We start from the raw sequence: 26,155 nt of genomic DNA, 5'->3' as shown, positions 1-26,155 counted from the left end.
AAATATCAGGTCATAAAAGCACCAACAAAAGTGCAAATGCACCAAACAGACAAGTCTCTCTCTCAGTACAAGCTCTGCTCTAGAAAGTTTGTACCGAGAGAAAGTTTTGTCTATTTGGCACATTTGCGCTTTTGTTGGTGCATTTGGAACCTCAGATTTGGCATTTTCCTTTGAAGGGTTGCTATAATTGATTGTTTCTCAGCTTTTCTAGAGCAGAGCTTGTACCGAGAATTTTGTCTATTTGGTGCATTTTTGTAGGTGCTTTTATGACCTGAGATTTGGCATTCTCCTTTGAAGGACTGCTATAACTGAGCTTGTTCACATTTGCAAGACCCTTAATGCAGGCAACCTGGCTGAAACATGAACCGTGTCAGGTTTTAACAATATACTTCTGAGTCGACGCCCTTAACTTGAAGGCCCTTTGTACTTTTTTGTTTGGTGTTCTTTTGTTGTACTTTGGATTCCCTCTACCATAGTTTCTTTTTTCATCAACATTGACTCGCGCATACAACTGGGTGACTCCCAAGCTCAGGGCTACTTAATGGATATTTGTTTTGACCAGATGAGAGCATGGATGACTTCTAACCATCTTCAATTAACTTAGGACAGCAGATAAAGACCTGTATGGCCCATCCAGCCTGCCCAAAAATTAATCTCGAACAATGATGTTACATGTTAATGGGGCTGCATGTAAGAAATATTTCACATTAAGATTGATTCAGCAGATTAAAGTTTATTCTTTCACAGGATATTCTATGACCTAGTCCAGGCTATAATACTATCAACTGTAACATTTCTTATTTAGGTCTATCTTCTAAATTATTGTATCATCTGCAGTTTATGCAAAATATGACAGTTAAATTGATTTTAACTAAATGAGGCAACAAAATGGCAACCCTATTTTTAATGCATCTCCCCTTCTTTGTTCCCCCTCTGGTGTCCAGAATCTCTCCTTCTTCCCCTTCCCTCAAGTACCTAGCATTTCTTTTTTTCCCCCTTTCCCTAGGTATCCAGCATCTTTCTCTTTTATTACCTCCCCCAAAGTGTCCACCATCTCTCTCCTCTTCACCTCCCCACCACTGCAACCAAGCTGGGAGCCTAGCCTGTCAGAAGAGCAGAGACATGGCTGGCCTTCAGGCCTGTTCCTCACAGCAGCTTTAAAGAGTGCTGCATTGTTGCCCCCCCCCCTCCAAAGTCTGCCCCCTAGTTGGATGTCTAGTCTGCTTAATGGCTGGGCCAGCCTTGGGCATTTAAATATGGTTATTTGGTAGACCTTTAAAGGGAACTTTAACCTGTATATAACAGCATATGCAAACCTGCTACAATTGATGGTATAGGACAGTTTCATGGAATGTTAAATGTTTTCTTTCTGCCAGCAGGATGTCTAGGATTAGAGCTGGCAATCCCAAAAGAAGCCAGTGATTTGCAATTTGGATGCAAGAGAATGCTTTGATTCTTCATTAATGCTAGAAACAATCTCAGCTTGAATGGAGATTATTATAATTTCTTAAATAATACAAAGCAGTTTTCTCAACTTCTAGGCAGTACTATAAGGAAACAGACTTGGCTTTACTGGAACTTCTGTAGAGTTTTGATTTTAACAGGTATGGAAGGATATGCATAAAGTAGAATCAGCCCATCTATGTCAAGTACATATTGTGCAAGATTTGGATATAACTACCCCCGTTACTCGAGGCAGCTTTGTGTTTTTGTTACTGGCAAACAAGTTTGAGGAGGTCTCCACTGTTAGAAGATAGACTGAACCACTTCTGGATCAACCAACCACTAGTGATGTTAGAAAACTCTGCTTGAGTCTGTCCACTAGATAGCCTACTTGTCAGGAATTTATGTGGCCTGTGACTTAGAACCATGAAATTGTGTATGTGTGCTACCTCTAAGACATAATCCAAAGAATATGGTCTTCCCTCATTTGTTAATATTAAAAATATTACCACATGGCCTGTCCATTGGAATCAGAACTGATCAGAAAGGAGTGTGCTATCAGTTCCACAGAATTGATTTGAAATGTCTCTATGCTCATCAAATTTCCTAAATGTTTATTTAGTTAGTTAGATATTAGGATTTATTTATTGCCTTTTTGAAGGCATTCCCCCAAGGCTGTGTACAGCAAGAATAACCCACATGATTCAAGCAGTAAATAAGCATTCAAACAGCAGCACACACTATAACATTAGTATGCTACTTCCAATGTCAACACAACACACATTAAACCATCTTAACAGACAGCACAGAGACTAAGTAGAGCATATAGGCACAGAGTATCAAGAGATTGATAAACTTGACTAGCTTAAGGAAAAAATATTGCACATGGAGTCATAAAAAGTGCAGGTATCATAAGCAAGTCCTGCTGCAGTAAGAGCAGCCAATGCTACTCTTTGTCTGTGTGAATGTCTGGTTAATTGCTTCTTCCATAAAAGGTTTAGAACAGCCAGACTTTCAAAGAGATAATCTAGCTATAGGCAAACTCTTTTTGGGAGTACATTCCAGAGTCTGGGGACTACTCTGAAGAAGGCTCATTGGTGGGTATCATATCATGTGATTTCCTTTGGCGAGGGCATGGTTAGGGATACTTTTTAGGAGGACCTTAGAGATCTTGGAGGTACATAGGAGATCTTGTTCAAGTATTTCTGGCCCATTTTCCTTCAGGGCCTTGAAGATCAGACATAAAATAGGGTTTTTAAAAAATTTTATTTACATCCATTTTAAATTTACAACATCCAACCAGTCATGAATGCAAACAAAAATAAGATAATAAATTCCAACCAGTAATTAAATAGGAAATAAAGTCCCAACTTTAGCCCACAATAAAAGGGACCAGTTATGAATATAAACCAAAGGAAAAAATACATATAATTCTGAGATGAGATATTAATGCAACTATCAACAACTAGTTAAGATAACTCATGGGAGACTTCTTTTCGCTGGACATACCTCCCTAGCAGTCAAAAATTCTAAACGATGCTTTGGGTCTAAAAACAGAAAGTATTTACCACTAAATTCAAAAAAACAACAAGCAAATTTTAACAAGAATGTACCACATAGTGCAAGTAATCTTGGTTTACAATCTGAGAATTCCTTCCTCCTAGTTTGGGTACTTGTGGACAAGTCAGGAAATATATGAACATGAGACCTTAAAAATTCCTCACTTAAGTGTCAAAGGAAAAGTCTCAAAACAGTATTTCAGTCTGGTTCCAGTGTAAATGTGTCCAGTAGAGTTGATCTTCCTGTTATTGGCTCCAAAGATGACTCTAGGAACTCAGTCAGATTAAAATTATCTTATTGAGGCCTTTCCTGAGTCACACCAACAGGCTTGTTTCTATAAGGCAGTGAAAGATACACAGCTCTAACAATAGGAGGGAGATTATCAGTTGGGAAACCCAATACGTCCCGCAAATACCGCTAAACCATATTATAGGTGAGATAAGTGGAGATTTTGGAAAGCTCAAACATCGTAGGTTGTTCAGGCTATCATAATTTCCCAAATATCCAATTCTTCTCATAATCATATCCCTCTTCTTAATCTGCATGGTATTAAGAGATTGCATATCAGTCACTTGCTTCTCTAGCTGGTCCAAACACAGTGTCTGCTGTATTTGCACTTGGGACTGACCCAGAAACTGTATACGAATATCAATTTTTTTAGCCTAGAAATAAGAAGCAGTTACCTGAATAGAGCTGTCCTGCAGTTGTAAGGCTTGTCATAGGGTTTCTAATGTGACAGTAGTTGGTTTTTCGGACAAATGCCACAGTTTAAAGAAGGAAGCTTCAGCCTGAGTTCCAAGGGAAGCAAAACAACTCTCACCCCTTATTCCAAGTCCCCTCTTTTATCAGGTAAGATGCCGCAAATGGGGCTCCCTACATGGCGGACTCTCCAATAGAGCACTTGCCTGATTCCCTGACCAACTGACAGAATAATTTCTAGGTTGCAGCAGTACAGCATTATGGGGTTCAGAGACACCTTTTCCAAAATGCTCCCCACGAAGCCTCTTGGGACACCCAAAGTTGCCAGTTTATTGGAATACAGCTGAGCTGCATCCAAGTCTAAGTGGACTGAACCATCCTGGGAGGTACACCAGACCCAGAAGGTTAGGTCTTAAGTTTTGCCTTCCTCTTCCCTATAATGGGCACAGAAACACCCGACAACCTGCAGAGCTCTGCTCCCCACATCTTCTCAACAGATCTCCCTGATCTGTTTTTGCCAGTCATTATTTTATTATTATTATTTATTGCATTTGTATCCCACATATTCCCACCTATTTGCAGGCTCAATGTGGCTTACATAGGTTTGTTAACATTGTCATTTCAGGATATCAGATACAGTTAGTGATGTGTAGCGATTGGGAAGGGAAGAGAGAAGAAGGAAGGGAGTGATTAGGGTAGTTATAGAAGGTGGGCATTCCTAGTTGAGTGGGTTGGTGAGGGATACATTTTAATGATGGTAAAAGAAGGAAACCCGCGCGAGTTTGACAAATTCCGCTTGAGATGGGGCCCGTTTTTGGACTCTTTGCCCCCAAGAGCTAAAAGCTCCCTTTTGAACATATGACTGATAGAACGGCCCAGGACGTTGTCCCAATGACCAATACTTAGAGCTTTGGAAGGGGAGGGGAGGGGGTGGGGACAGATGATAATGTGTCGACCTGGGGGGGGGATCTCGGAGGGCCATCAGAGTTCGGGCCCCTTTGGGGTCCACTCTCTCAGTTGAAGTTTAGTGACATAATTGTAAAAGGGGGGGGAGGTGGGGTATAAAATGATAAAAGAATTGATGATAATGATTGGAGAATCAAAATGTGGAAATTATTTTCTGTTTCTTGTGATTTGAATTTGAATGTTTCCTAAATATTCGTACTGATTAATTTTTCAGTCATCAATAAAAAATTATTGAAACATAAATTTAGCCCTGTATTGTACTGGTAGCCAGGGGCATTTCTGTAGAAATGAAATGATGTGATAGCATCATTTACAACCTTCTATCAGTCATGCTGCAGCATTCCGATTCAACAGGAGCTGGGGTAAATCCTTTGTACTCACAACAATATAGAATGTATCACAGTAATCCAGCCTTGATGCTAGAACCACTGTAACAAGACTGGCCTCAGATGTACAACAAGAGATAGCATAGTTGTTGCATATGTTGAGGCTCCATAATTGATGTTAGAAGTGTAAGTTCTAAGTACTCAGTGATGCTGCTGTGCTATAAAGGGAAATCCTTTGAGTAGGCTGGATTCTGTGATCCACTAATGGGCTTGCCAATGAGAAGAAAGAAATAGCTTGCAGGACAAGACTGGAAAGTCCAATTTACTGAAACTTTGGTTCTTCTCATTTTAAGATGAGCAAAAAGGGAACGGTGGAAGCCCTCATGTCTACACCACCTCTATAGCAGTGGTTCTTAACTTTTTTTCAGTCAGGATACACCTGACAGACGATGCTCACATCACATATGACACATCACATACATTACCCTCACAAACCTTTGGTCTGACACACTATAGTATTTTATTTAAACGTAAACATGCTCTGTATTCCCCCTATCTCATGTCATTTGATTAATAGCCCACAAAACTACAATCTGTAGAGTGAAAATAACTCCAAAAAATTGCAGCAAACTCTCTGAAAAATATATAGTACAAAGACTTCCTAATAGACTGAAAGACTGCTAACCACTCATCAAGTTTTATATCTGTATCTATACCTAGAGAGAGAAAAAACCCTCAGTACCAGTGTGTGTCAATATGCATGGAGTACTGCCTTACATTGATCACTTCACACATGGAGCCCATAAGGCTTCTGTGATTTTAGCGATTTTAGTCTGCAAACAATTAAGAGACCGACTGGATCGCGGCGATTTAAGTCTACAAGAAGACAGGAGACTGTTTGGACCCAAGATAAGTGATTAAGATTGTGGAAAATAAGTGTTTTAGTCTAAGCGACAAAGAGGACACTGGAGTGGGATGGCATGATTTTTGTTTCACACAAGGGTCCTTTTACAAATCACTATCACTATTGAGGTCTACCACTACTTGTATTATATACACTTGCATGTACCTCTGTGCAAGTTTTTTTATTTTGTCATTTTATTCACAAATTTTGTGCATTTTCCATTTTGGCTGTACATTTATTTATGTTTATGTATTTACTATGTAGTTGTGACCCCTGAAGAAGGCACCTTGCCGAAGCACAGCCCGTGTTGGGTCTGGATGATATATGTCACTTTTGTTGGAGAATAAACTTATAAGTTGGAGATATTAGACTTCTATCAGCTCTTGGAACTATTTCTTCCACTCTTTTGATTGCTTAAAGATAAAACTAAACCAACAGAATTATAGGACTGATGGGGAATGGAGGAGGAACTATAGGTTAATCTGGAAAGAGGGAAATGAACTTCTATTTACACTGGTGTGATATACAAACGTCCTTCATAGACAGTGCACAAAGATTTTAATTGAAAGCATTCACAATACTGCTATGAAAGGGAAAGTATTACTGACAGGTTATTTCAATATGCCAGATGTTGATTAGGCAAAACAGCAAAAGTAGAGGCTGACAAATGCGCAAACCAATAGGGAGATGATATCAAAAACCAGTTTATTCAGAATATTCACATCAAGGACCCGACACGGTCCGTGTTTCGGTGCCAAAGCACCTGCCTCAGGGGTCACAATCAACTTTCTCTGAGAAGAAGCTGATAGGCTTGAATAATTCCTTTATGTATGCAAGTTAATCCACAGAGAGAACAAAAGAACAGCCAACCGATCAGCAAACACCATGTGAGAAGAAAAAAAGATGTTGATTAGGCCATGCCATCTGTGATGCTGTACAGAAGTAGGGAGATCCTGATTCTCCAGGAAGACATATTACATCAACTGGTAACTGGAAACCCACAAGGGATGAAGTCAGACTGGAGCTGGTGCTTATAAATGTGGCTATGTTTCAGACAGGAGTTTCATGGATTACTGAGATCACCTGAAATCCTGTAATCTGAACAGATCATCATCAATTAAGTTTTGTAGTAAACTGGAAATTTAAAAACTCCAAGCCCAAACTCTGCCAGGAAATTTCTCACTATAGGGAATCAATAGAAATCAAACAAAAATCAATCAAGATCAATTTTGGTCAACTCTATCATTTATTTTTTAAAGATTTTTAAAAAATTAAAAGTTATCAATACGTCAAGAAACAACTTGAAAAGGAAAGCAAGTCCACCACCACAGGAAAAACAAATACAAAGTATTATCAAATATTAACTCCACAATATATAACATAGCTAGTGAATAGCATATACCTCACATTAACAAAAGAAATTAAAAGGAACAGGGGAGAGGGGGAAAGAAAAAGACAATTAGAAAGTTAGGAGAATCGCTCTAAAATAAGGAAAAAAGGAAATTTGTTATATACAGACTATCCAGCAGATTCTTTACATATGTGACACATAATAAACTTTTAAGGTCCCTCTACCACCACTGGAGAAGAGACAGTTTTAGGAACAATAGGAGAACTAGCATGGAAAATGTTTTCTAGATCAGAAAAATATATGATTTATCCTCAAAATTAACATGACATTTATATCGAAACTGCTGGAAAAATTTTCCTCCCAAAGCAAGCAATCTAGAACTCAAGGCCTAAAAGAACTTACATCTTAGCTGTATTGCTCTGGAGAAGTCAGGGAAAACAAACATTACAACCCAGAAAAGATACAGATTTAAACCGAAAATACAGTCTCAGGATCCATGATCTATCATGTTCCAAGGCAAAAGCTGCAATAAGAGTAGCTTTCGATACCACTTCTTCAGAACCCTCTAAAAGTCCAGAGAGATTCAAGCTACCTGATGATATTAATTACTTAACCACCTACACCAGTCTCTGAATCCTTCCATCAGTTCTGGTAACAGGAGGCATGGAATCCATAAGTACTTGAAGCTCCTGATTAAAATATTTTTTCAGCATAGCAAATGATAGTTTTGGGGTAACGGATGCAGATGAACTGAAAAATCTCAGTGAACCAAATCAACAAACTAAAGAGTAGTACATCACCTGGATAGGATAGCATACACCCTAGGGTACTAGAAGAACTCACATACGAAATTGTAGATCTGCTGTTAGTGATCTGTAACCTGTTGTTAAACTCATCCATAGTCCCTGAAGAATGGAGGGTGGCCAATGTAATACCCATTTTTAAAAAGGGATTCACGGGTGATCTGGGAAATTACAGACAATGTCGGCGCAGGGCAAAATAGTGAAACTATTATAAAGAATAAAAATCACGGAACACATAGACAAACATAGTTTAATGGGACAGAGAGAACATGGATACAGCCTCACTAATTTGCTTCATTTCTTTGAATGAGTGAATAAACAAGGTGAACCAGTGAGGTTAGCTACTGTATCTAGATTTTCAGAAAGGTGCTTGACAAATCCCTCATAAGAGACTCCTGAGAAAATTAGAGTCATGGGATAGGAGGCAAAGTTCTGCTGTGGATTAGGAATTGGTTGATGGATAGAAAACAGAGAATAGGGTTAAATAGTGGAGTGCCCCAAGGATCTGTACTGGGACAGGTGCTATTTAACATATTTATTAATGATCTGGAAATGGTAATGACGAGTGAGGTGATTCAATTTGCAGATGACACAAAACTATTCAAAGTTGTTAGAACACATCAGATTATGAAAAACTGTAGGAAAACCGGGCATTCAAATGGCAGATGAAATTTAATATGGAAAAATGCAAAGTGATGGACATAGGAAAGAATAATCCAAATCATAGTTATTTGATGCTATGATCCACCTTAGGAGTCAGCACCCAAGAAAAAGATCTAGGTGTCATCATAGACAATATGCCAAAATCTTCTGCCCAGTGTGTGGCGGCAACCAAAAAGCAAACAGGATGCTATGAATTATTAAGAAAGGGATAGAAAGTAAGACAAAGAATATTATGCCACCTCTATCACTCAATGATGCAACCACACTGCTGCTCTTCGTGATCTTGGGCAAGTAACTCTCCAATGCTTCAGGTAGAGACTGTAAGCCCTCCAGGGACAAGAAAATACCTACTGCACCTGAATGTAAACTCACCTCAAACCAGTATTGAAAAGTTGTGAGCTACATCCAAATCTATAGGACAACTTGAAATAAAGCAAAGATACTTACCTGTAGCAAGTATTCTCCGAGGACAGCAGGCTGATTATTCTCACATGTGGGTCGATGTACGAGTTGGCCCAGAAATCAGCATTTTGCAAGCAAAATATTTAAAAAGTTTTGCCAGAGTCTTCTGAGCGCATGCAGCACACACCGCACATGCGAGGACTGATTTCCCGCCCGTTGCGTGAGAACTTCTCCTCAGTTAAATCCAAAAGCATATAGAGAAATAAGGGGAGGTGGGTGGGTTTGTGAGAACAATTAGCCTGCTCTCCTCGGAGAATACCTGCTACAGGTAAGTATCTTTGCTTTCTCCGAGGACAAGCAGGCTGCTTTGTTCTCACATGTGGGGTATCCCTAGCACCCAGGCTCACTCAAAACAATGAACATTGGCCAATTGGCCCTCGCAAAGGCGAGGACATAACATAGATTGACCTGAAACCTGAAGCCTAGTGGTTAGGGTGGTGGACTTTGGTCCTGGGGAACTGAGGAACTGAGTTCGATTCCCACTTCAGGCACAGGCAGCTCCTTGTGGCTCTGGGCAAGTCACTTAACCCTCCATTGCCCCACGTAAGCCGCATTGAGCCTCCCATAAATGGGAAAGCGCGGGGTACAAATGTAATAAAATAAAAAAATAAAATAAAACAACTAACTGAGAGTGCAGCCTGGAACAGAACTAAAATGGTTCTAGGGGGGTGGAGTTGGATCCTAAACACCGAACAGATTTTGCAGCACCGACTGCCTAAACCGACTGTCACGTCGGGTGTCCTGCTGAAGGCAGTAATGAGATGTGAATGTGTGGACTGATGACCAAGTTGCAGCCTTGCAAATCTCTTCAATGGAGGCTGGCTTCAAGTGAGTCACTGACGCAGCCATGGCTCTAACATTATGAGCCGTGACATGGCCCTCTAGAGTCAGCCCAGCTTGGGCATAAGTGAAGGAATTGCAATCTGTAGGCCAATGGGAGATTGTGCGTTTTCCGATGGCGACTCCCTTCCTGTTGGTATCGAAAGAAACAAACAACTGGGCGGACTGTCTGAAGGGCTTTGTCCGCTCCATGTAAAAGGCAAACAGCTTTTGCCAGGGCGGGTATGAGGACGGGGAAAAAATTTTGGCAACACAATTGACTGGTTCAAATGGAACTCCGACACCACCTTCGGCAGGAACTTAGGGTGAATGCGGAGGACTACTCTGTTATGATGAAACTTGATATAAGGTGCATGCACTACCAAGGCCTGAAGCTCACTAACCCTACAAGCCGAAGTAACAGCCACCAAGAAAATGACCTTCCAGGTCAAGTACTTCAGATGGCAGGAGTTCAGTGGCTCAAAAGGAGGTTTCATCAGCTGGGTGAGAACGACGTTGAGATCCCATGACACTGGTGGAGGTTTGACAGGGGGCTTTGACAAAAGCAAACCTCTCATGAAGCGAACAACTAAAGGCTGTCCAGAGATAGGGTTACCTTCTACACAGCAATGATAAGCACTAATCGCACTAAGGTGAACTCTTACGGAGTTGGTCTTGAGGCCAGACTCTGACAAGTGCAGAAGGTATTCAAGCAGGGTCTGTGTAGAACAAGAAAGAGGATCTAGGGCCTTGCTGTTACACCAGACGGCAAACCTCCTCCATTTAAAAGAGTGAGACCTCTTCGTGGAATCTTTCCTGGAAGCAAGCAAGACTCGAGAGACGCCCTCTGAAAGACCCAAGGAGGCCAATTCTAAACTCTCAATATCCAGGCCGTGAGAGTCAGAGATTGGAGATTGGGATGCAGAAGCGACCCCTCATTCTGGGTGATGAGGGTTGGAAAACACTCCAATCTCCAATGTTCTTCGGAGGACAACTCCAGAAGAAGAGGGAACCAAATCTGACGCGGCCAGAAGGGTGCAATCAGGATCATGGTTCCGCAGTCTTGCTTGAGGTTCAGCAAAGTCCTCCCCACCAGAGGTATGGGAGGATACGCATACAGAAGGCCTGTCCCCCAATGCAGGAGAAAAGCATTTGACGCTAGTCTGTCGTGGGCCTGAAGCCTGGAACAGAACTGAGGAACCTTGTGATTGATCTGAGTGGAAAAAAGATCCACCGAGGGGGTGCCCCACGCTCGGACAATCTTGCAGGCTACACCCATGTTCAGTGACCACTCGTGAGGTTGCATTATCCTGCTCAACCTGGTCGGCCAGACTGTTGTTTACACCTGCCAGACAAGTGGCTTGGAGAAACATGCCATGACGGCGAGCCCAAAGCCACATCTGGACGGCTTCCTGACACAGAGGGCGAGATCCGGTGCCCCCCTGCTTGTTGGTGTAGTACATGGCAACTTGGTTGTCTGTCTGAATCAATATAATTTGGTTGGACAGCCGATCTGTGAAAGCCTTTAGAGCGTTCCAGATCACCCGCAATACCCGAAAGGACCAGGCTCCTTGAGTGTGAATCCCATCTACATGAGCTCTCCACCCCAGGAGGGATGCATCTGTCGTCAGCACTTTTTCTGGCTGATGAATTTTGAATGGACGTCCCAAGGTCAAATTGGATCGAATCGTCCACCACTGAAGAGACAGTTGGATTACATCCTCTAGACTCCCCGCAGCTTGGTAGCACTGGGAAGCTAGGGTCCATTGAGCCGATCTCATGTGTAGGCGTGCCATGGGAGTCACATGAACTGTGGAGGCCCAGAAGCCTCAACATCTGCCGAGCCATGACCTGTTGAGACGATTGAGCTATGGACACCAGGGACAGCAGGTTGTCTGCCCTTGCCTCGGGAAGTTAAGCTCGAACTGTCTTTGTGTTCAACAGGGCTCGAATGAATTCCAAATTTTGGACTGGAGTGAGATGGGGTAATTGATTACGAACCCCAGTAGTTCTAGCACCTGAATAGTCATTCGAATGGACTGCTGAGTGCCTGCCTTCGAGGTGCTCTTCACCAACCAATCGTCGAGATAAGGGAACACATGTACTCCCAGTCTTTGTAGCGACGCTGCAACTACTGCTAGACACTTTGGGAATACTCTGGGTGCAGACGCCAGACCAAAAGGCAGCACACAGTACTGAAAGTGCTGAGTTCCCAGCCAAAATCGAAGATACCTCCTATGAGCTGGAAGTATCGAGATGTATGTGTAAGCATCCTTTAAGTCCAGAGACCATAGCCAATCGTTCTCTTGAATCATAGGGTGCCCAGGGAAACCATCCTGAACTTTTCTCAAACTAGAAATTTGTTCAGGCTCCTTAGGTCTAGGATGGGACGCACCCCCCCTGTGTTCTTTTGCACAAGGAAGTACCTGGAATAGAATCCCAGCCCTTCTTCCCCTGGTGGAACAGGTTTGACCGCTTGGGCCTGTAGAAGGGCGGAGAGTTCCTCTGCAAGTACCTGCTTGTGCTGGGAACTGTAAGATTGAGCTCCCGGTGGGCAATCTGGAGGGCCGGATTCCAGATTGAGAGTGTATCTTAACCAGACTATTTGAAGAACCCACCGGTTGGAGGTTATGAGAGGCCACCTTCAGTGAAAAAACATCAACCTCCCCACCAGTGGCGTAGCCAGAAGTCAATTTTTGGGTGGGCCAACAGGTTGGATGGGTGGGCACTAGGCAGTGGTGTGCTGGTAAATGTTTAACAACAGGCTCTCTCCCTGGTCCACCTCTGCGCCCCCCCGCCATCCACCTGTGCACCTCCCCTCAAAATTGTAGAGCTGGCTATAGCCAGGGAGAGAGAGCCTGGGGGGTGGGGGCAGCAATGCATTACTCTCTCCAGGAAAAAAAACATTAAATGATCCCAGGTTCCAATCTAATTCATGTTTAATGTGGGATGAAATGCCATTAATAAGTAAATAAATATAAACTTTTAATGTTGAGCACCTGATTCTCAAAGTGGACATGTTCCAATCATTATAATGAAAATAAAATGATTTTTTTCTACCTTTGCTGTCTGGTGACTTTGTTTTTCTGATCATACTGGCCCAGTATCTGATTCTGCTGCTATCTATCTGTCCTCTTTACTCCGTTTCCAGGGCTTCCTTTCCATTTATTTCTTTACTTTCCGCCTTTCTTCTTCATTTCTTGCTCTGGGTCCTCCGCAGACTTGACTGTCCAGTGTGTCCAGCTTCTGCCTATTTTCTTCATCCATGTGCAATTTTCTCCTCTCTTCCTTTTCCCTCATCTCATCTCCTTCCTCACTCTTCCCTCCCCTCCATCCATGTCCAGCATTTCTTCTCTCCCTTCCCTCTCCTCCATCCATATCCAGCAGCCTCCTCTCTCCTGCCCTTCCCTCCATCCATGTCCAGCAACCCTCCTCTGCCCCTTGCCCTCCCCTCCATCCACCCATGTTCAGCAACCTTCCTCTCTCCTCTTCCCTCCCCTCCATCCACCCATGTCCAGCAACTCTCCTCTCCCCTCCATCCATCCATACCCAGCAATTCTCCTCTCTCCCCTAACCCCCACCTCCATCCATCCATCCATCCCCAGTGACTCTCCTCTCTCCCCTCCCGCTCCCATCCATGTCCAGCGATTCTCCTTCACCTCCATGCATCCTTCCCTCCCATTCCATTCCACCTGCCCGCCCTCTCTCTGATGGCAGCGCTTCCCAGACGCTGCCTACCGCCGCCACGTTCGCACGATCTACCTCCTCCCTTTGTCTCACTCTCAACAGCAGCGGTAGCGATTCAAACACGCTACCTCCTGCTTCTAACCCGGAAGCGTCTCCTCTGCAGAGGAGACGCTTCCGGGTTAGAAGCAGGAGGCAGCGTGTTTGAATCGCGATGCTACCGCTGAGAGTGAGACAAAGGGAGGAGGTAGATCGTGCGATCGTGGCGGCGGTAGGCAGCGTCTGGGAAGCGCTGCCGTCAGAGAGAAGGAGGCAGATGCAGGATCAGCGCTGCCTGCTCCCTCCACTCCGCTGCTGGGTGGGCCTGAACCCAAACTGGGTGGGCCTAGGCCCATCCAGGCCCACCCGTGGCTACGCCCCTGCTCCCCACTACTGGTGAGTCATCCGGAATGGACACTTTTACCGAAGCTATGCTGAACTGGAGCCAGTCAAAAACTCGTCCCTTGCTTTTGCTGGGGAGCAGAATGAGCCTTAGTTGCACACTGTTGACGCGAACAAGCGCGCTGGGGTTGAGCCTGGGTAGGCTGCCGAGAAGCAGGAGTGTACCTACGCCTAGAGTAGGTATAGGGGGCACTCCTCCTCCCTCCAAAAAACCTCCTAAATGAGGAGGCAGTAGCAGAAGGCGCCCGGTGGGAGAGAATCCATAGCATCATTATGCTTCTTGATTTGATCAACTAGATCCTCTACTTTTTCTCCAAAAAGATTGCCCCCCGGCAAGGAACATCCACCATCCACTGCTGTACAGAATGATCCAGGTCAGAGACACGCAGCCATGAGAGTCTGCGCATCACTACACCTTGAGCAGCGATTCTGGATGTCACGCCAAAAATACCCCTGGCCACGAATTTGCAGCACACCTTCTGCTGCCTGACCACCTGGCGAAATGACTCAGCCAGCTCTGTAGGGAGTGTCTCAACCAAGCTGGACAGTTAACGTATCGAGTCCCACAAGTGTACACTCGTGAAGAGCTGGAATAACTGGATCTTGGCAGCGAGCATAGCGGCCTGATACATCTTCCTCCCAAAAGAATCAACAGTCCTATCTTCTCTGCCTGGGGGCACTGAAGCATAGTCTCTAGTACTCCTGGCTCTGTTGAGGGAGGAGTCCACCACCATGGAATTGTGGGGTAACTGAGACCTCATCAACCCAGGTTCACCGTGGATCCGATACTGGGATTCAGCTTTTTTCAGGACCACAGGGCCTGACCAGAGGGGCTGACCAGTTTCACATAAGGACTTCCTTCAGTACCTTATGCAGAGGAACTGACACAGCCTCTTTAGGTGGAGAAGAATAATCCAAGACCTTGAGCATCTCAGTCTTGGACTCATTCTCAACCTCCACTGGGAAGGGAATAGCCGTAGCCATTTCCTGGACAAAAGAGGAAAATGACAGACTCTCCAGTGGAGACAGTTTCCTTTCTAGTGGAGGTGAAGGATCAGAGGGCATCCCAAAGGACTCATCAGAAGATAAGTACCTGGGATCCTCATCTGACTCCCACGAACGCTCCTGCTCAGTGTCAGATAAAATCTGAGTTAAGGTGCTTTGACACTGGACCTGCCTCGATGCCGAGGCGCGATGTTCTCTATGGCAATGTCGAGAGGTCGATGCCCTGTCCAACTGCGTTGAAGCTCCCTCCACCAATGTCGAAGAGGAGTCAACCTGGGTAGCAGCCGACGCAGATGCCACAGGTGGCATCGCAGTCGGGGACCTCACCATAGGTAAAGGGCCAGACACCGCTGCAGCAGATGGTACAGAAGGCGCAAGCACCCCTGACACTGAAGCTGACTGAAATAGCAGTCCCTCCAGAAGTTCTGGAAACAAGGCCCGGATTTGCTCATCGAGAGCTGCCACTGGAGAAGGCTGCGGGCTCGGTGGGACAGGTGGCATAAGAATCCCTGGAGGCTCGGAAGCAGGCATTGGGCTGCTAGAAGACCGACGCATCGGCATCTCCTGTATCGAGGGTGAGCAATCCTCTTGGCGCCAACGCTTCTCGGGTGCCGAATCTCTTCGACGTCCCGGAGCTCCCGGTACCGTGCATCAAAGGAGAACGATGACAGTGCTTCTTAGCCTTCACTCGACGCCTGTCAAGACTCCTCGGTACTGATGAGGACGTGGAATCCTCACGCCTCCTCGGGGCCAGGTCCAACAAAGGCCAGTCCAGGGGGGCCTGCATAGCAGGAGGCCTCGAAGCAGGTGGAGACCCACTTGACGCCTCACTGCTCCCAGCACGAGTTCGTCTCATAGCAGCCATTACCTCTCTCCCCGACATCAATGCTCCCTTCGATGTTGATGCCCTCGGTACCGATGTCGAAGGACCGGAATGAGCCCCAAAACGTTTTTCATGTTGGGCCTCTCAAGACGCTTGGGTCTGTTTCTTCATATGAAGACACAGACTACAAGCGGCTGGGCTACGGTTGGGCCCAAGGCACTGAATACACCAGGCGTGGGTATCGGTACCTGAGATAGTCTGGGTGCACCGCATACAACGCTTGAAGCCGCTGGGAGTCTTCGATGACATAGAAGGAAAAACAGCTTCGGTGAAATCAAAAGACGCAATTGTGCCTAAAAATCAGAAAAAGGTACAAAAGAGAAAAGGGGAGAAACCGACCAAGCGGCCTAAGGCCAGCCACGACAAAAAATAAAGAAAACTTGAAAAAGGGAAAAAAACTAAAGGAAAAACTACGGGAACCTTCTTTTTTTTTTTTTAATCTTGTGAAGAAAAAGCAAAAAAACCAGAAGCGAACAAAATTGCAAACAAAGAAGACTCTTCCTGGGCCTGAGAGGAGCAGAAAATGAACACTGCCGTACCTCAACGCAGAGAAAGAAAAACTGAGAAGTGCTCACGCGACCGGCGGGAAATCAGTCCACGCATGCGTGGTGCACATGTGCCAGAAGACTCTGGCAAAACTTTTTAAATATTTTGCTTGCAAAATGACGATTCCTGGGCTGACGCGTTGACCCACATGTGAGAATAAGCAGCCTGCTTGTTCTCGACGAAGCACAATTAGACAAAGAATCTGTATCTCTCCCACCTAAATACAATAATTTAGCCAAGTGGTACAGGCTGGGGAGAAATACACAGGAGGTGAAATATCTGGAGAACTTGATAGAGGTGCAGTCACAGAACATTATGAATTACTATTTGTGATACAGAAATAGAGAAGCTCTTTAGTTATTCACAACAAATTTGGTACGCCAGGAAACACAATGTACACTTCTGCACAGAGCATATAGTACCAATGAGAATGGGGCTCAAATGAAGCTATGTGCTGTAGAGATGTGTAGAAAGTGTAAAATAAAAACAACATTGTCATGTTCATTTTGGAATGCCCTACATTAACCAATTTAAAAAAAAAAAAAAACATGTTACAGGGTTGAGATGAAATGGATCTATAGATGTAAGAATTTTAAATACTGAAAAAGATCAAAAAAGAAATGACAAAAAAAAAACATTTACTTACATCACCTTTCCTAAATGGCTAGGAAGCTTGTACTGAAAATACTAAGTTTATGTGGAGATCGCCTCCACTCAGCACTGGAGAACACGTGTGTGGGAAATGGCCCATTTGAACTACAAATGTACAGGTTCAGTTACAAACCAGAATGGTCATTAGAATAGCTGCAGTGGCAGTGAATAAGTGAAGCAAAACTCTCCAGTAGAAACGATATGAGTGAAAGGGCTAAGGGCCCATAATACTGAAAAAGTTATAAGATACTACAGCAATAGTAGCAGCAAAATCAGAGTGGATGTTTGGAAAATGACTGTCGAAATAAATGGGCTGAAGTGAATGGTGAGAGGGAAAGTGTTAGGTATGAATATAGTTTGAATAATATGGGGAATTATTAGGGCTTCTATTCTTAAGTGTTTATGAATTGTAAATTTAGATGTTTATTTCCCAAATAAATTAGGGGTTCTTGGAGGGTACAAAATTAAGGGCTGATGCAGAAAGCCACACGGTACAGCTGGCTTAGCATATGGTTCTACCGCAAAACTATTACTGCGGTATGCTATAAGCAATGAGGATGCAAATTACTGCTCAGTTAAAACTGTGGCAGTAAACCGCAGCTCATTGTGAAATGTCAGCCTTCCTCTCAATCTCTGAACGCGATTGCCTTGAGCACTGACAAGAAAATGATGATTAAAAAAAATACTGGTAGTGATTGACCCCAATCTCCCTTCCCTGCAACTTGACCCCTCTTCCCTGTGATATTTGAAAAATAGTTTAAAAAAAAAAAAAAAAAACTTTGCTCTGATAGTCGAGTGGCCACCCTGCCTCTCTAAAAATTCCCTGGTAGTCTAGTAGAGTGTTTCCCAAGTAGGTCTTGGAGTACTCCCCTTGTCAGTCAGGTTTTCAGGATATCCACAATGAATATGCACAAAATTGATTTGAATACACTGCCTCTGTTATATGCAAATCTCTTTCATGCATATTCACTGTGGAAATCCTGAAAACCTGACTAGTACAGGACTGACTTGGGAAACACTGGTCTAGTGGCACCTCACCTCCTGACCTGACCCAATCCCATCCCCCCTTTCCCTAACATTTAAAAAAAACCTTGCCCGGGTAGCCTAGTGGCCCATGCCTTCCCTTCTCCCTCTTCCAAAAATGTCCCTAGTGATGAAACAAAAAAATCCCTGGTGTCTAGTGGCACGCACCCCCAACCCTTGCCCTGGCCCCACAGAACCCCCTAACTTAAATGAGGCAGGAATGATGCCCACTCGCTGCTTGCCTCAGGTGCCATCATCTTCAAAATGGTGGTGCGATGCACCAGGTGGGGCCAGTCTGGCATAAAAGGGAGAAATTCCCGTATATGATAGGCTGGCCCTGTCCGGTGCATCCCAGGATGCATCATGCAGGGCAGGGTGCTGCCAATTGAAGATGATGGCACCTGAGTCAGAAGCATGTGGGTATCACTCCTGCCTCTTTTAAGGTACGGGGGAAGGGGGGTACTGATGGCCTGCTCCTTGGTGTGAACTCAGAGGGATGAATGATTTGGCTCTTCTCGATGGTATTCCTGAATCCTCCCTGTTTATTTTTAAACATTTCTTTCAGTTCGTTCTGGCTTTTTTTTTTTTTTTTTTTTATTATTCTCCCCATGACGTTTTCTTGTAGTAGTATGGATCCAACTCAGCAAATATCAACTATTTGGGGCCACTGACCATTAAAGTTTATTTGTACCTAGGCCTAGAATGGTAAGTGATTTAATCTATTGTTCCAAACTCTCAAAAACTTGAAGAACTTATAAACCTAATCCTGCAGAAAATCACTTTGTCTGTGGCCTCTTCAATTGCAGATCTTTAAGGGACAAATCTTTTATTCTTCAGGAGCTCAGAACTTCACAATTAGATCTCTTCTGTTTGACTGAAACTTGGTTTAAAAATAGAACGGAATCCCTTTTTTTCCAGCGCCTCTCACCTGAATACTCTGTTATTCTACATGACTGACGAAACGTGGTGGCAGACTTGCAATTATATACTCTACTAAACTGCAAGTCATTCAGCTTTCATCTTTCTTTCTTCCTTATCCAGAACTTTTTACTCAAAATAGGCATAAAGCCAGTATTGCATATTCTTCTCTTTTATTGCTCCCTATGTATGGCACAATGGGCTTTGATCAGTCAGTTGCTGATGCAAATACCAAATTTTCTTCTTTACTTATTTTAGGTGATGTTGACCTTCACAGTGATACCCCCTCACATCCTAGATAGGCTTATTTCCTTACTTTTCTTGGTCTCTGTCAAAATGTTAACTTCCCCACGCACTCAGCTGGCCATACTCTACACTTGGTTATTTCCCATCAACAATCCATTCTCCAGTCTACTGATTTTCAATTAATTCTTCTTCCCTGGAATCTTTCTGCCTATTGCTTACTAACAGTATAGCGCGAACTGCATCTTTAGGCTGTTGGACGAGGATTATATCGTTTAGATCCCCTTACTCCACTTCTTTGGGTGCTTCTTTTCCTGAGAATTTCTCCAAGCTTGCTTTAGATGATCAGGCAGATCAAGCTGGAATTCCACTTTATTTTCTGCGTTGGATCAGGTAGCTTCTTTACAATTTATTAAACCTTCTGCCCCCAAAAAAGAATCCCTGGTATCATCAGGGTATCAGATTATTAAAGAGACAGGTATACAAAGCAGAATGCTTATGGTGTAAATCCAAGAATCTGGCCTCTTTACAGGCTTATAAAAGCTCAACAGAAATTTTTTAATGTCATAATTGTACAAAGCCAAAAAAGATTATTTTTCAAATTTAATCAATACTGCCCAAATCCCTGTAAACACCTGTTTAGAATATACTCAAACTTAGCATCCCTTGACAGGGCAGGGCCAGATCTCAGCTCTACTGCAGATACCCTAGGATTATATTTCTGCTGTACAATCTCAAAAAAGAGTTCTTTCAGGTCCCATATTGACCCCTCTCTGAAGCTGCCCCTTTCATCTACCTAAGCAGAATCTCACTCCTGGTGTAATTTTAATGTTTTCTCATGTAATAGTTTTTAAAAATGGGCTTTGTTCAATGAATAAGGCCCCCTCCTCACTGGACCCTCTTCCTTCAGACTGGCTAAGAGCTCCAAATTCGGAACTTCTGCCATTTGCATACCAGCTGGTCACACACAGTCTAACCCCGAACTTCCTGTCCCAAAACTTGGAAAACTGCTGCTGTCCGTCTACTATTAAAAAACCCTTAAATCTGACCCCCAGCAAATTATCATCTGAAAAGATAGTTTATGAACAGCTTCTTTCACATACTGAACACACTCACATCCTTCATCCACGATAGGCTTTCATGCTGGTCACACCACAAAAAGCTTCTTTGGTTAGTGAACTTCATGGTAACTGTATAATGGCCATATTGTTCTCTTCATCTTGTTAGATCTTTCTACACCTTTTGATATGGTTAATCATTCTCTTTTACATCACAGGCTAACATCAATAGGTATTAATGGTAAGGACTTTGGTCATCCTCCTTTCTTCATGACCGCTCTCTCTCAGTCACTAAGTCTGTTCAAACTTCTTCTACCTTTCTACTGTACTGTAGCATCCCCTCAAGGATCTATTCTATCACCTTTGCTGTTTAACATTTTTGTGAGTCCCCTTCCAACTCTGATTCAATCCCATGGCATCTCCACGTATTTCTATGAGGACAACATCCTTTTAGACTGATGCAAGTCATGTTGATCTCACATGCAGCACTGTCTAGACACTATTGCCTCTTGGCTAAAAAGACAATCACTTTGCTTCTTAATGAAGAGAAAACTATGGTATGCTGAATTAGACTGCAACCCTCTGCCTACATTTTTACTCTTTTTGGCAAGCAATTTCATCCAGTCGACTCATTTTGCTTTCTGGGGATACTTCTCAACTCACATTAAAACTTCCGCACAGCAGATTTCAACAGTTCTTTAAATCTTTTTCTGCACTTCGTCAGTTTTTCCATTCATAAATTTTTGAATGCAGAGGCCCTACAGACGCTCTATCACACTCATGTAAGCTCACATTTGGACTAATGTAATGCTATCTATGCTGGCATTTTCCAAACTAACCTGAAACTATTATACCCATACAAAATAAACGATTTTTCTGTAGGGTGAAAGGCAGAGATCATGTTACCTCATTTTTAAGAATTCATTGGCTTCCGATACAACTTAAATTTAAAATTTCGATATAACTTACAATTTAAAATTCTTACTTTGACATTCAAGGTTCTACATGATGGTACCCTAGACTATCTTTTGACTTTAACGGTTCTTTGTGTCCCACCCTATTTATTATGCTCTATCAATGATCACAGATTGATTCCCAATGGGCCTGAGAGAACCAATGACACAGTGTATTGTTTTTCTTAGCCCCTAGTCTTTGGAACAACTTACCCCTTGATTAAAGGTCTGAATCACTATATAAACAGTTCAGAAACAAACTGAAGACTGATTTATTTCAGATGGCATTTGGTAACTCTGGAGTGCTAAGCAAGGAACAATGACCTCATCAACAGGGCTACTGATTTTATAGTCCTCTAAGTGTATGAATGTGCTCTATATCTGGGATGACTGTGTCTTTCCTTTCATTCCATTTCTGTTTCTTCTTATGATTTTTTTAAATTCATGTACATCGTCTTGATTTGGTTGTGGCCAAGACTGGTGATAAAAGCAAGTTTTTAAATAAACAAACATATCACTGGTCAAACCAGCATGAGAGTCTTAAGAGGCGATCTCTCCTCAGACTCTGTTATGGTGGATAGGAGACCCAAGTATAAAATTCAAAGTACTATACTTGAGGAGCAAATATCAGTATTTAATCCACTGGAAAAGTTATAGATCAAAGGAGAAGTCCTAGGTAGAGGTATCCAATATTCATGGCAGTAGATTGCTTCAGCAAGTCCGTGAACAATATCCTTTCAAACCCAATCCTAGTAGTCCTAGGGCCTCCCTGTGTAAAAAACAAAAAGGGGAGTGCTCTGTTAAATACAGATCACACTCCACCCCAGATGCTCTCATTGTAGTCTTTGCCTGTCTTTTATAACCACTCCAAGTCAAAATCTGATGATGCAGGTTGTCCTGATTGGCCCACGAGAATGCACTCTGGCTCGCTTCATTCTTAGGAATGTATTTCCTCTCTCATTAGCTCCCTTTACCTATTTAAACCATGGAGCTCCCACTCTCCCTCACCCTCGGATAGGTCTCACTTGAGAGTTCCTGAATGATATACTTCTACTGATCCTCGGTATTCGATCCTTGTCCATCTTCAGCATACAAACATGCTCTGCCAGCCCTGACCTTAACCTGTTTGTTAACTTGCCTATTGTTTTGATGTTCTTCCTGTTCTGGACAATTCTGCTCTGTCTAACTGCAACATTCGTGTGCTCCAGCCCATCTCCTGCTTTAGAGCATCCAGTGATTGGGGTTTTTGCAGAAAACACCTTGGGGTCATGCTCCAAGTCCTAGCATTTCCTGAATACTAGAGGGCTTAACTTGAAGGGAAACATGTGGCCTATGCCTAAGGTCATTGGTGTTCCTTGTGCTGTGTGACCCAGCTGTAACATTATCTAAACAAACACCTATTCATTTTTTTTTCACATCAGGGTGCCAGAAGCCCTAGAAATAACGTAAAATGGGTCAAGAACTCTCACTCTCGACCCCAAACTTTACCACATTTTTGAATGTTATTGACACCAGTATGTTTATTTGCTCTTGCATGTCTTGCTCAGAAATTAAGAAAATTAAAACAAACAAACAAACAAAAAAAAAGACTGGTTTGGCTGAGAAGAGAAGGGTATATCAAAAACGTAGATGTGTTGGGAGAGACTTTACAGTGTAAAACCTAAGCTGGGTCAGCTGAAATTTATAAAGCAGCCCTGCAAGGGAAAGGCCTTGCCCAGCAGCAACAGCAAAATATATCATTAGGGAGGTCTTTGCCTTTACCTAAAATGCCAAGTTAAAAGGAACAGCTGAAAGAGGGAAATGGAATCCTTCACCTTTACCACTGTACCCGGAAGCTTCTAGACCTCAGGCCTTTTACGCTATGTTCTCTTTTATTAAGGAGGTCCTCCAAAATCAAATACTGGTATCAGGTCTGAATTTTGAGTATATTCAAAAGCAAGTTAAATTACCTGAGAAAAATACCAGCCATATAAGGGAAGAAACTTCAGTCCATCTTTTAGAACATAACGCACATGTCCAAGTGCATTCTGACGCACTGCTAACATATCTGCAATGATCCAATCAACTGTAAACATAAAAAAGCCTATTTTAACATACACAGTAGCAGGGCAAATAAAATGTCAATCACTACAATGTCTAAAGAAAAAAATGTCACTTAAAAACTTATTCCACCAAGAATATAATGCAATGTATTCACAGCAGAGTCAAAATGCTCAACTGAAAATTATTAGAAAATTCATCTAACCCGGGGAGCAAGTGAACACACATAACCCACAATTTTAAACTAAATAATAATGCAAGAATAACAAACATAATATTATTGTTACATGAACAAAGATGTTCGAGAACTTTACATGTAGATTTCACCACTGTGCAACAAGTCTGTTCTGGATTCCTTGCAAAAATCTTAAACCAGAATCCAAGCTAGCTGGATCCACTGAAGCACAAAAGAAAAGAATTTATAACTCAGAAATTAGATTCTAATGGACTGCAGGAAGAAGAGGGCTCCAATGCCTTCACCAAGTGACTTTAGAGAAATGATAAAATATTCACTCTATTCAAACAAAATCTCCACCAGATGTGTATGCTTAAATAAAATAAAAGTATGCATGTATTTAAGTTTCTTTTATACAGCTTGCAAGCCTGAAAGTTATCGAAGTGGTGTACATTCAGATACAGTAGTTATTTTTCTGTCCCTGGACAGGTAAGTGGTGTCTAAAAATCATACGGGTTAAGTGACTTGCCCAGATCACAAGGATCTGCAATGGTATTTGAACGGGGCTCTCCGAGTTCTCAGCCCACTGCTCTAAAGTGCACATAATACTTTGTTACAAGTAAATTTGCTCATGCTTATCATGTACTCGGGAACAAGTAATTTTGAAATATTTGCTTAAGTATTGTAGTGCGTTACTTTTACTTTGTTACTATACGACCCTGCTGGCAGGACAGCACAAACCCAAGCATCTGAACCAGTTTGGAGGGACTTGAGGAAAGAAAATTAACAGGTAACTTAGCTGTTTGTTTTGAACATTTTATTTATCGGAACAAGTTTTAAGTACTTTTACCTCGTTACATGCTGTTTCATTACAAGGCTGAAGCACTCAATTTTCCTTCCCCTCCTCCTTTTCATATAGCTGTACAGTAGCGTAGATACGGGGGGGGGGGCTGTGGGGGGGGGGGAGGGGCCAGGCCTCCCCCTACACTGGTAGCCAAAGAGGTGCTAGATGTAGCAGTTGTTATTCTCTGTGCCTCCGACTGCTCCCAATGATGCTGGTGTCTGCCCCTGCAACCCAGACATGCTGGCTCCTGCCTACTGGCACCAAGTTGAGTCACTGTCACGTGGTACCTGGTAGTCAGGAGCCAGAATGCCCAGGTCTCAGGGGCAGGCGCCAGCATCACTGGAAGCATCAGAGGCTGGAGCTGCGCTGAAAGAGTAAAAAGCTTGCTATAGGTGAAGAGCTGCAGAGCTAGGAAATCGGCAGTCCGCTCGAATCTGAACAGCCAACTGGAAGGAAATCGGTAGCCCGTGAAGCTAAAGAGCCAACCAAGCAGGAAATTGTCAGCACATTTTTCGTACATGCTGAGTAAGAAAGCTTCCCTCTTGGCTAGTGCCAGCATTCAACATGGACCTCCTCTCCACCACAGGTTAAAAAAAAAATCTTATTATGCTGAGTGGTGGTGGTGGAATGGGGAAGGGGTAAAAAACAGAATTTATGCTGGGCTGTGGGGGAGTACAGAAGGGCAGGGGAGATGCCAGGCTATGAGAGGGTGGGGTATAGAGAAGGGCAGGGGACATGCCAGGCTATGAGGATGGGGGGTATAAAAGAACAGGGGAGCTGTCTGGTTTTATATGAGGGAGTTAGGGGGGTATGTAAGGGCAGGGGAGATGCCAAGTTTTATATGAGGGGGTTGGGGGGGTATGGAAGGGCAGAGGATATGCTAGGCTTTATATGCAGGGGATGGGATTTGATATACTGTCTTTCTGTGGTTACAACCAAAGTGGTTTACATATTATACACAATGGAGGGTTCAGTATCTTGCCTAGAGTAACAAGGAGCTGCAGTGGGAACTGAAACCAGTTCCCCATATTCTCAGCCCATTCCACTATTAGGCTACTCCTCCTCACCATGAGGGGTAAGGAGGGGGTAGGACAGGGCAGGGCAGATGCTGGGCTTTATATGCAGGGGTTGGGGGTAGGGTTACCATAAATCCGGTTTTACCTGGACATGTCCTCTTTTTGAGGACATGGCCGGGCAACCGGACAGGTTTTGCCAGTCTGCCCATTTGTCCGGATTTGCGGAAAAATGGGCAGGCTAGCAGGCGGGTGGGCCTAGGGGTGTCCTATCCTCCCCTCCCCTTACTGTACTGCCCTGGTGGTCTAGTGACCTCTTTGGGGCAGGAAAGAACCCCCTCTTTCCTGCCCAGAGCAGCTGCAGTCTTGCTGACTCCTTTGTCGGTGCCAATTCAAAATGGCTGCTGAGAGTTCAAGCGGCGGCCTCGTGAGACTTCTGCAGAACCTTTTTTTTTAGTTTCTTACTGAAAGTGTGTGCCTGCTCAGGTCTCTAAAGAACACCCTCTCTGCTGCTGGGTTCTGTATTTAGGTACTGGATAAAAGATAGATCTCCTGGATGCAGTCTAAAACACCTTAAATCTGAAGAATCTGGCTTTTATCCCAACCGTGTCCCTGCACCCTCTGCTGCCATGGCCTGCTTTGCGCTGCCTTTTCCTGTTCAGGAACATACACATTTTGTTTT

General features: G+C 43.4%; 1 protein-coding gene across 2 annotated transcripts in view; it reads right to left on the bottom strand.

The window, feature by feature from the left end:
* Positions 1–26,155, bottom strand: part of AGPAT5 (1-acylglycerol-3-phosphate O-acyltransferase 5) — a 229,283-nt gene that overhangs the window by 120,020 nt on the left and 83,108 nt on the right. For both annotated transcript variants that reach the window (XM_030198946.1, XM_030198947.1), the window contains exon 3: positions 23,351–23,466. In XM_030198946.1, the coding sequence (XP_030054806.1) occupies positions 23,351–23,466 (116 nt within the window). The remainder of the gene's footprint in view (positions 1–23,350; positions 23,467–26,155) is intronic.

The sequence above is a fragment of the Microcaecilia unicolor genome, chromosome 3, assembly GCF_901765095.1.
Source record: "Microcaecilia unicolor chromosome 3, aMicUni1.1, whole genome shotgun sequence".
In the NCBI taxonomy this organism is placed as follows: domain Eukaryota; kingdom Metazoa; phylum Chordata; class Amphibia; order Gymnophiona; family Siphonopidae; genus Microcaecilia; species Microcaecilia unicolor.
The sequence above is the reverse complement of the archived record's forward strand: the minus strand, read 5'-3'. Positions and strand labels throughout refer to the sequence as shown.